The 11599-nt window shown below is 35.0% G+C and overlaps 1 protein-coding gene across 1 annotated transcript; it reads right to left on the minus strand.

Moving 5' to 3' along the window:
- Window positions 1-2464: 2464 nt before the first annotated feature.
- On the minus strand, window positions 2465-3145 carry LOC135232031 (olfactory receptor 8K5-like). Its single transcript, XM_064289307.1, has one exon. The coding sequence runs from the start codon at window positions 3143-3145 to the stop codon at window positions 2465-2467; it is 681 nt and encodes a 226-aa protein (XP_064145377.1).
- Between the last annotated feature and the right edge of the window lie 8454 nt (window positions 3146-11599).

Consider the following 11599-nt stretch of genomic DNA (forward strand, 5'->3'; position numbering starts at 1 on the left):
AAGATGAAGAATTTTGAAAACTGCAAGTGATCTGCAACTGATCTCACACATGGAATTTCAGTAAGATTAACATTTTATTTCTCAGCAGAAAGCATGGAGGTTTAAAGGCAGTGGGATTACATGTTTAAAGTGCTAGGGTAAATATTTCGACATAGAATTACATGCTTGACAAAATTACCCTAAAATGAAGGAAGGTCTATAAGATAAAATGAAAGGACAATAAATAGTAAGACAAAATAAATAACATTGGTAAAGATAAATGTATAAACAAATGTAAAAACCAACATCATTATATTTTGCTTCTTAATTCCTCTTTTTGGTCCAAATGTCTGTGAAAGCTAAACCAAAATTAACAGATGGGATTAGATATGTTGATATTACTCAGTGTTATCTATTGAATTGTGCCCCACTCAAAAAAATGTCTGTCAGCTTGACTAGGTCATGATTCCCAGTATTGTGTGATTGTCCACCATTTTGTTATCTGATGTGATTTTCCTGTGTGTTGTAAATCCTACCTCTATGATGTTAATGAGGCAGGATTAGAGGCAGTTACATTAATGAGGCAGGGCTCCAACTACAAGATGAGGTTGTGTCTTGAGTCAATCTATTTTGAGATATAACAGAGAGAAGTGAACAGAGAGATGGGAGACCTCATACCACCAAGAATCTAGTGACAGGAGCAGTTTGTGTCCTTTGGACTCACACCCCCTGCACTGAGAAGTTTCTAGAGCACGTGTTACCACCAAGGGAATGGTAGGCCCTCCAGACTCAATGGGTCCTTGTTTTCCTCTTGTAAGAATACACAGCGGAGAATTTTGGGTTCAGCTCTAACAGGTTTATTTTACTTGTGAAAAGTAAAAGGAGTCAGTGGGGGCTTATGCCTCCCCAAAAGACTGATTTGAAAAGGCAAGCAAAGGTAGGGCTTATATGAGTTCGGTGGAGACAAAAGAGTAATGAATATTTACTGGGTTTCTTTCAAGGGGTGAGTACTTCTCAGAACTGTGGTGCATACTAATTAGGTAGCGTGTGCATCTGGAATCCAAGATGGAAACCACTGATATTCAAGATGGAGCCCTCTTGGCAGCCCTTGGCATCACTTATTATGTTATATAGTACAAGCACACTGATCTTTGACACTACATGGCCATCTTTGGTAGGCTAAGGAAGGTTTAAACAGCATTCACATTTTGTTCTTCTGCTCATGCGGAGCCTGTAAAGGTGGAAGGAACTAGAAAAACTCTAAGAAGGAGATAGTAATTCATGGGTTATTTCAACCTTATCTCATGTTGACAGGGTATGATTCTTGTTTATCCAAATTCTAGATGGTAATTTTTTAACAGTTCTTTTGTTCCACAAGCGCAATTAACTCTGTGTGTCTCAAAGGGGAAGATTGATGACAAGGACCTTCCTCTAGAGCTGACAGAGAAAGCCTTCCCCTGGAGTTCATGCCCTGAATTCAGACTTTTGAACTACTAGACAGTGAGAGAATAAATTTTTGTTTGTTAAAGCCATCAGTTATGCTAAAATTTATTTAACTGCTTGTTTACTAGCTTCTTATTCACCAGTTTAAAATATTTTCTTAGGGCACTATCTATGCCAAAGCAAAGCAGAGAAGAAAGAAATCAAATTAAATGCTAACAAATGAAAATTATCTAGTCCACTTCACATGATTTAGTACATAATAGCTAAGAATTTATTTTCACAGTAGAATTGATTGACAATAAAATGACATAAATTATTCATGTGTTCATGGGACAAAAGAACTCTTTGGCTGCAACATTATTTACGCTGCTGCTTCAGGTTTAGAAAATGTAATGGGAAAACAACTGAGAAGATGCTTGTCCTTAAAAAAATTGACAGAAACAATCACATGTTTTATTGATCAAGCGTGTATTCAAATTTATCATTGTGGAAGTATGAGAGTCTATCAAATCATATAAGTAAGCAATGCATAGGAAGAAAGAAACATTGGGGAAGGAATGACTCTTAATTTGAGATGTAAAGAAACATTGGGGAAGGAATGGATCTTAATTTGAGATGTAAAAAAGGGTTAATTTGTCTTACCATAAACAATGTAATGGCATCTGACTTAGAATTAGCCTCTGCCTTGGAACCAAAAGGAATGCATGTATATTTATTAAAAATATTATCAAGTGACATTGCCTTTGGCATTTTTTACTAAAACAAGGGTGAATATTGAATATTATATGTAAAGTTGGCATCAATTATTAAAAACCCTGTGGAAGCCACTTTTTACCTCTTCGTTCCTCATACTGTATATCAAACGGTTAAGCATAGGGATGATTAAAGTGCAAAACACAGAGACCATTGTGTCAGTATCATATGAGCGAGCAGATTTCAGCTGCACATACATAAATAATAGAGTCCCGTAAAACACAACCACCACTGTCAGATGAGAACCACATGTGGAGAAAACTTTTTTCCTGCTCTCGGCAGAATGCATTCAAAATATGGCTCTCAGAATCAGCAGGTAGGACAGCAGGACAACCAGGAGGGAGGATATCAAATTAAATGCTGAAAATATCATGAGCATCAATTCTATTTCTTGTGAATTTGAGCAAAGCATAGATAACAAGGGAACATCATCACAGTAGAAGTGACTGATGACATTAGAGCCACAGAAGATGGATGTAAGAGTCTTAATGGTGAACATCAGAGACTGAAGGGTACTGTAGAGATATGGAACGCCCACCAGCACATGGCAAAGTCTTTGGGACATGATAACATTGTAGAGTAGAGGGTTACAGACAGCCACATAGCAGTAATAGGCCATGGCTGAAAGGATAAAAAGTTCACTGATAGTGAACAAAATGAAGAAAGCCATCTGTGTGGCACATGCATAATAGGAAATGGTATTTTTATCCACAACAAAATTTACTAACATCTTGGGACAAATGACAGTAGAATTACCAAGATCAATGACGGCCGGGTGTCTGATGAAAAAATACATAGGTGTGTGTAGGCGGGAATCCATCTTGGTCAAGATGATCATGCCCAGGTTGCCCACCACTGTGATCATGTAGATGAGGAGAAACACCCTCAAAAGCGGGTACTGCAACTCAGGGTGCCTCGTGACTCCAGTTAGAATGAATTCAGTCAGCACTGTTAGATTCTGTTGGCCCATTTGGTCCAGTTATCTTTTCTGGGAAGAAACAGAGGGTTTGGTATTAGCTTTCATGTAGTATTGTCTAAACGAGTTATAATATTTTAGGAGCAATGGAAATTTTTTCCATGCGTTTTGTTGTTTTTATCTGTCATGGAGTTAAGCTCGGCTCACAGTGACCACAAGCACAATGGAACAAAACACAGCCCGCTCTTGCACCATCCCCATGATCTGTTTTGGATTGGACCCTTGTGATCCATAGGGTTCTCACTGGCTGATTTTCAGAATTTGATCACTGCGCATTTTTTCTTAGATTGTCTTAATCTGGAATCTCTACTGAAACCTGGCCGGCATCATAGCAATACAGAATGCGCTACTGACAGACACAGTGACAGTAGTGTACGAGGTGTACTGGTCAGAAATCTAACCTAGGTTTCCCATACAGAAGACTACCACTGAGTAACCAGTGATCTTTTTCTTCATATTGTTGTTGTTTTGTGTCATCGTTGAATCATTTCTGACTCATAGCATCCCTATAGGATGGAATAGAACTTTCTCATAGGCTTTCCAAGGCTGTAATCTTTATGAAAGCAGGTTGCCACATGTTTATCCCACAGAGTGGCTTACCTTTCTGTTAGCAGACAAGTGCTTAACCACTGTAAAACCAGGGCTCCTCATCTGATTTTGAAGTTGAGGTAAACTTTAGAAACTTCTATATCCCTCAAAAAAAGAAAAAACTCATTGCCATGGATTCAATTACTATTCAAAGCAACCTTATAGATCAGAGTAGAACTGCCTCATAGAGTTTCCAAGAAGCACCTAGTGGATTTGAGTTTGAACCCATATAACCACTACACTACCAGGGTTTCCACATCCGAAAATAGAGGGATCCATATGTAACACATTACTCATTAAAATAACATAGATTGAATTCTAAAGTAACTCAACAGAAATTAATCTACGTTGTGACAATGAATATTGAGTTTTATGTCGATCCTCCTATTTTGCAATGTAGGTGATCCTAAAGTTTATTTTAACTTCACAAATCTGTAATGTTAATATAGAAATAGTATATTTTATCTACAAGATTACATCAAAGTTTTCCTTTAGTCCACTTCATTTTTGTCTGAGAATTTATGTGGGATTTTGATAGTTTTAGAAAAAGAAGCAGAGACAACATGAAGTTAGTGAAACTTGTTTTATAACCCACTGCTATGGAGTCGATTCCAACACGTAGTGACTCTATAGGACAAAAGAGAACTGCCTCATAGGGTTTCCAAGGCAGTAATTTTTATGGAAGCAGACAGCCACATCTTAATCCTGTGGAACAGCTGGTAGGTTCCATCTGCCAACTTCCCATTTAGTAGCAGAGAACTTAACCACTGTGAAGGCACAGTTTGCCCACCATAATCATGATTTAGGACATAGTCTCTTGCCATTCTGACTTCTGCTTTATTGTACTTCAAGTAATGTCAATTTGCAATGGAGTGTCAACAGACATTCCTGGGGCCCAAATAAATAGGAACTGAGTTAATGGTACTTTATTTGAGGTTTAGTAGGTGTATTTTTATGGTTCAAAAACAATAGAAAGTATCATTTAATAAGGTGATCTTTTTGTTATTGGAATATCTTCTAAGAACACACCTAGCAGCTGGTATGCTGAGATGTGTCTTGAATATAATTAATAAACTCTTTTTATATGTATAAATTTTATAATTTTTTGACCAAGGTCAGTTTTATCTTGAAATTTTTTTTTATTCCAAATAAATATTCCCGTTCATGCTTCAATTTGTATTTATAATTGCATGTCATTTTTTAATGAAAACCCCCAAATTTGTATAAGTTTCAAAACATACAAGATCTGGATATATACCTGTTATAATCTAAGCTTATAGCAGCATTCAAGGATTTTGACTACTTAATTGCATATGCTCTATTTCCTCTAATATGACAGTATGGAAGTAGTAGCTTCCATAGGAGTTTAGAATATTTATTTGGGAATTTATTACATTATGTGCTGAAAACTGTCAATTTATTTTGGGAACCACAGAATAGAGAATTTATACAGTTTAAGAGTGTGATTTTCAAATATCTTAGTGATAACTTCTGTACCTTGTTTCATGAAGTTTTACAAAGAAAGTCAGTAAATTGAAGTTGAACTACCTGATTGGAACAAATGAATCTCTTTAGTGGGATCCACTCGCTTTTCCTTTTAACCTCTTCTCACATTCATCGTCCTTCAATGGAAACCTAGGACTCTGTAAGCATGATTTTCAATTGGGACAGTAAGTGGTGTTCCAAATATTCACTGATGTAAAATGGAGAATATAATTATTATCATGTGGTATAATGCCCATGCTTGGTCTGCACAACTATTAGAAACTTCCAAGGGCCACAGGCAAAGTCTAAGTCTACAGTATGGACTAGCTGAAGTTCAGAGCTGGAGTATAGACAGATGTTTGTAAGGATGACTTTTGATCCCGAGGCTGGATGGGATTTTCAGGAGAATAGCAGGAATCCTAGAAATGTGCTAATTTTGGGTTGATTTTGCCAGCCTGAACCAGGAGATTGGGAGGCAGGATAATACTAGAGATTGGTGAGTCACCTCTGTCCCTTCTTTTTTTAGATAAGTTTTCTGTTATTTCTGCCCTCAGCTCCAATCTTTCCACGTCCTTCTTGCCTTACAGAATAAGAACTATAAACCTATGTCCTTTTGAAAACTTTATCTCAATTTGCGTATCACAAAGCCTGAAATAGTAGGATTTTCCTGTAGAATACTGGATTGAGGTAAAGAATTCAGATTTTTACTTCCAATTCTATGACTTTTAAATTTTCAATGTTCTCTAACAATTATTCTAATGTTTATTGAACCTATGAACTTCTTCAGTGTCGTTTACTACCTCTCTCCGAAGACATCTAGTTTTTACCTTTTTGGAAAAGAATATCTCTAATCTGTCCTGGACATCGAAATATGTACATTTTTCATATCTCTGAGTAGTGATCATCACTAGGGAAGAAAAAATATGCAAGTGTACAGATAAACAATTTTTCAGTCCTCAGACATGATAGTAAAAAAAAAAAAAATGATAGTATCAGGTAGGAATTACTTTAGGTTCAAGGAGTTTTTCATAACTCCATAACTCGTAAAAAACACTGTATTTTTCAGTCTGCTCCATCGGTTTAAATTGCCCATACTGAAAAATCAAGCCCATTAGTAGTAAAGAAACTACTAGGGAAAATAAAGAGCAAAAACAAACATATTATCACCATTAACAACCGAAAAATGGTGTGTTTTTCATGGGAAATTTTATGTAAAAATTGTTCAAAATATCACAGATGTTGCATGGGGCACACTTGTACCAACAATATTCATTTTTTGACAAATATTTCATTGGACACTCTCATACTGAAAAAAAAATTATTTATTTAATAATGTCTCGGGCATAATTCTAACAAAAAATATATATATTTTGCTTAAATAGAGTCATGCCTGGAAGTTCTGTATTATATCTGTCAATGCTAACCTTAATTTGACGTTGTTGCTTGTTGCTGTCAAATTGGCTCTGACTTATGGTGACCCCATGTATAACAGAGCAAAATGATGTCCATTTCTTTTCCATCTTCATAATTGTCAGTATGTTAGAGTGCATTATTGGTATGAACTATTGTGTCAATCCATCCCATTGAGAGTTCCTTCCTTTTGTTGGCCTTCTACTTGACCAAATGTGATGTCATTTTCTAGCATTTGGTCTTTCCTGACGAAGCACTCAAAGTATGTCTAACCCTAATAGATTTTAGTAAATTAAATTGGTGCTGAATTTTCAAGTATTTCTTGTTCCCTCTTCACTTGCAGTAATCAAATGCCAATATCAGCTCCAATAAAACAAATACAGTTGAGGCACACAAATTTATAGGATTTAATGTCCTAAAAACACCATAGAGCTCCATAGAATCCTAGTTAACAAAAGAGAAAATGAATGTTTGTGGTGAAGTTGAAGGGGTAATTTGTGAGTGGCCATAATAGCGTCTGCATTCAGGTGTTAGGAGTGATGGTAAATGATTGAAATCTACCTGATAATCAGAATCTGAGAGAATTTCAACCCACTCACCTTGAGTAGGAAATCAGAATTTTTTTCCTCAAATGATTCTCTTGTTTTCTTTGGTAGGATGAATTTATCATTTCCCTTTGCTTTTGCATATTCCCCAAAGAATTAGCAGGGATTTCACTGATTATGCTGAAAACATCTGAGGGGCTTATAAATTTGGCTTAATGTGCCTGCTAATTATCCAAGATATCTTACATATTCCCCAGTGAAAAGAAGGAAGGGGTAATTCAATGAAGGAACAAAACCTAAGTCATCTATACGATATCATAGAATCTACACGATGTGAATGTATTTGTTGATTTACACAGTCAAGAAATACACACACAATGAAAAAAAATGGATATCAGCTCAATCTCAGTAAAACTGCAACAGTCGGAAAGTCATGATGAAGTACTAAATGCCTGTATCATCATTAGGTAGGATTTTTCTTTGAATTTATTACCAAAAGAAATATGTACCAGGCACTGTGCTATAAATATATCATTTAACTCATATATATGTTAAACCCAACATTTAACTCATAATTTAACCCATACTACTTCCATTTTTACTGGGCAGAGCCTCAGAAGAAATGCCTGTCATTCTAGTTTTCAAAAAAGTCAGCCACTGAAAACATTATACTGTGCAGCTCTACACTCACATGCGTGGCGTTGCTGTAAGTCAGCATTTACTCTAAGGCAACTGGTATTCTCATATTCAGAAGAGATTGAGCCAGGTTAAAATGTATAATTTGTCCAAAATACATAATTAATAACTAAAGAATTTGAAATTAGCTACCATAACACCAGGGTTGGATAATGCTCAGTAGAACCTCATAGTGAGTCAAATTTACTTGTAAGGACTATATCTCATCTCATAAAATTTTATCCATGCCTCCTTCCTTGGTGACTTCCATAGGTACAAGAATTGAGGAAACATTACTTACAATGAAACACACTGACCAAAAGGATACCCATCGATGAGTTTTGACAAATGCGTTTTATTTGTACCAACATAAATCAAGATCTAGAACGTTGTCAATACAAAGAAAGTTCCTTCACGCTGTGCCCTCCACACCCTTGACCATTTACGTCACTAAGGGATTAGCTTTATATTATCCCCAGGCAGCTGCTGTTCTGACTTCTGTCTCTAGGTTTCTTTTCCCTGTATGTGAAATTCACATGAGTCAAATAGTAAGATAAATACTCTGTTTGTCCTCCTTGAATCACCATACTGCATTTACATTTTCCATATCATATTTGTATTGCTGTGTAGTATTCTACTTGTGAATATGCCACAATTCTTATATACCACTTGAACTTATGCCTATAATAAAACAAATCTAGCATAATCATTCTTATATACTTGTGGACACATCCTCTAATTTACCTTGGTTAGAGAAGATAACTGAAGAAGAACTGATGTATTTAAATTATGGTATTGGTGAAGAATACTGAATATACATGGCCTGTCAGAAGAACAAACAAATCTGTCTTGAAAGAAGTATAGCTGGAATGCTCCTTAGGACCAAGGATGACCAAGGCTTCCTCTCACTTACTTTGGACATGTTATCAGGAGGGATCAATTCCAGGATAAGGACATGATGTTTGATCAGTGAAAAAGAGGAAGACCATCAACAAGATGGACTAACATGGTGGCTACAGAAATGGACTCAAACCTAGCAATAATTGTGAGGGCAGTTAATAACTAGAGGATTTGAGATTAAAACCTGGCTCACATCTCTAAATAACTGATATATTTGCCTTTTTTTCTCATGTGGCAAACCCATAAGATTTATCGGGATACAATGCGTTACCACATAAACCAACAGTAGATACCACCAGTATTGGATGATGTTCAGTAGAACCTCACAGTGAGTCAAATTTAGTTGTATGAAAATATATCTTGTCTCATAAAATTTTATCCATGTCTCTTTTTTTTGATGACCTCTATGTGTGCAAGGATTGAGGAAAATTTACATACAGGAAACACACTGATCAAAAGGGTACACACTGACGAATTTTGAAAACACTATGTCCTTCAACAGATGAATAGATTAAGAAAATATGGTATATTCATTAAATGAAATCTTAATCAGTCATAAAACAATGCTGCAGCAATACATGCTATGAGCCTGAAATATCTAAAGCTAAATAAGAAAAGCAAAAAACAGAAGGTCATATATTGAACTTTTACATTTATATGCAATAACCAGAATAGGAAAATTCACAGAGACAAAGAGCAGATTAGTGGTTGTCAGCAGCTGTGTGGACGTGACTGGATTGAGGACAGATACCTTAATCCATAAGAGGACATTTATCAGGCTGATATAAATTATTTTGCACCAGGTAAATGTGTTGGTTGCACAATATTGTGACTATAATAAAAGCCACTGGATTCAACACTTTTAAACGGTTCATTTTTTGTCTTGTGAATTTCGCCTCAATAAATAATTACTATAAATACACTTTTCAACTCTTTATTGTATTTATTGTCTATTAATGCTCTATTGATCAAATTCTTCAATTTATCCATTTCCTCTGAGTTCTGGAATTTTAAGAATAGTATTTTTTCTGCATAATACAGAAAAAAATATATAAGTTTTCATGAGGATATAGATAAAATTTGGTTTAATAAATATATAAGTTTATATTGAATGAAAGATTATATTAAAAATCAATTCAATGTGCCATTTATATGAGACATTGAATTTTTCTTCATTGCCTTTATACGTACATAATACATGCACATTTATATTGATACACACATAACCACATGCTGTTAAGCAAAAGGTTGGAGGTTGAAACTCACCCAGGAAGGCCTGGAAGAAAAGCTTTTTGTTCTGCTTATGAATAATCACCCCCTGAACCCTTACGAAGCAGAGTTCTGTTCTGACACACACGTGGTCAACATGGTTGGAAGTTGACATGGTAAAGGTAGGTATACAAATGAGAGTGTGTGTGTTTCTTTTATCTGAAATTGACTTTTTCAAGCTCCTAATTTCTCTTTTTGTTGATTCAGTACAGTCTTAAATCATACATATATATGTATATGTACATATAAGTCATATAAAATATGTAAACTACATTACACTCAATAATACTTCAAATTAAAATATGTAAACCTGTAATTATATTAATAAATAGGGTGTTATGATTATGTATATAATTTTGTTTGCCTTTTTTACCAGAGTAGATTTCCTGACTTAAATTGTTGTTGTGATTTCTTGAACAGTTTTGATTCTTTCCAAACTATGTAATCATTCTGCATTTCTGCCGAGGTTTCTCTTTTAGCTCAGTATTGAGTTTTATGCATATTTTCTAGCTCTGTCAGATATGATTAGATTTCCAAGAAAATACATAAAATATGTACTTTAGGTATGATGTATTAAAGTTTGTACTTCTCTGGATTAGTGGAACACATCATTGTGGAGACCAGAATAAACCAAAGTGGGGTAAGGAATGTTGATATTATAAATGAAGATGAAGACAACATGGAAGACAGGAAGATATTTTGTTTGAAGGGAGGAAAGTTTGAAAAGTTATAAATATTTGTTCCCAAAGTCTTCTAGAGAATAAATAGAAATTAATGGTGAAAGTAACTACACTTCAGTAGAGTATCTATTCATTCATCAGAATTTAGCTAACCTTCCTTTATATATCCTCTACAGATAAAGAGAACAATATCCACATTTTGCTGTTAGTAAAATATGTGAGTGTTCAGCAATAAAATTGTTTCACTGTAGCATAACATGCCCTATTGATTCATTGTTCTTCCTTCTGCACACATATAATATTCTCCGACACAGTGAAAATATGAATTAGAAAGTATGTCAATACTTTCTCTTGGTTTTGCAATACTTTTTTAATCATCATAATCTCCATCAATTATTATCTTTAATAAATACTTTAGTCCTTCACATCAGACATCCTTAATATCTTTTTTTTTTCACTTCCTCCTATTCACCACCCTGTCTCTATTCATTTTCTGTTATCCATATTTCCTTTTCTAACTACCGTCTGTGCGTGAAGTATATGGTAGTAAGGATCAGCCTGCAGGGATAGTCAGCTCAGAAGGAAGGATGTCAAATTAAATGATAGCAGATCAAAATTACCTTCCATACCTCACACATGTTGGAGTATAACATAGATAAGAAGTGATTATCAAGTAGAAAACACAGTTGACTAACACATCATTCATGGGGTCAATAGGAGCACAGATCATGTTTTGTCTGCAGTTTTGGTTACATTCTTATATTAGCCTCAGCAATGACATGAAAGCAGATTGATAAGATTCCCGTATTAAAAAAGAAAGAAAGAAAGAAAAAAAACCTGATTGAAACAAATGCGTAGTTTACTGAATAGGTGCATAATAAATGTTTCCATGGGGG

The sequence above is a fragment of the Loxodonta africana genome, chromosome 7 (assembly GCF_030014295.1).
Source record: "Loxodonta africana isolate mLoxAfr1 chromosome 7, mLoxAfr1.hap2, whole genome shotgun sequence".
NCBI classification, from domain to species: Eukaryota; Metazoa; Chordata; class Mammalia; order Proboscidea; family Elephantidae; genus Loxodonta; species Loxodonta africana.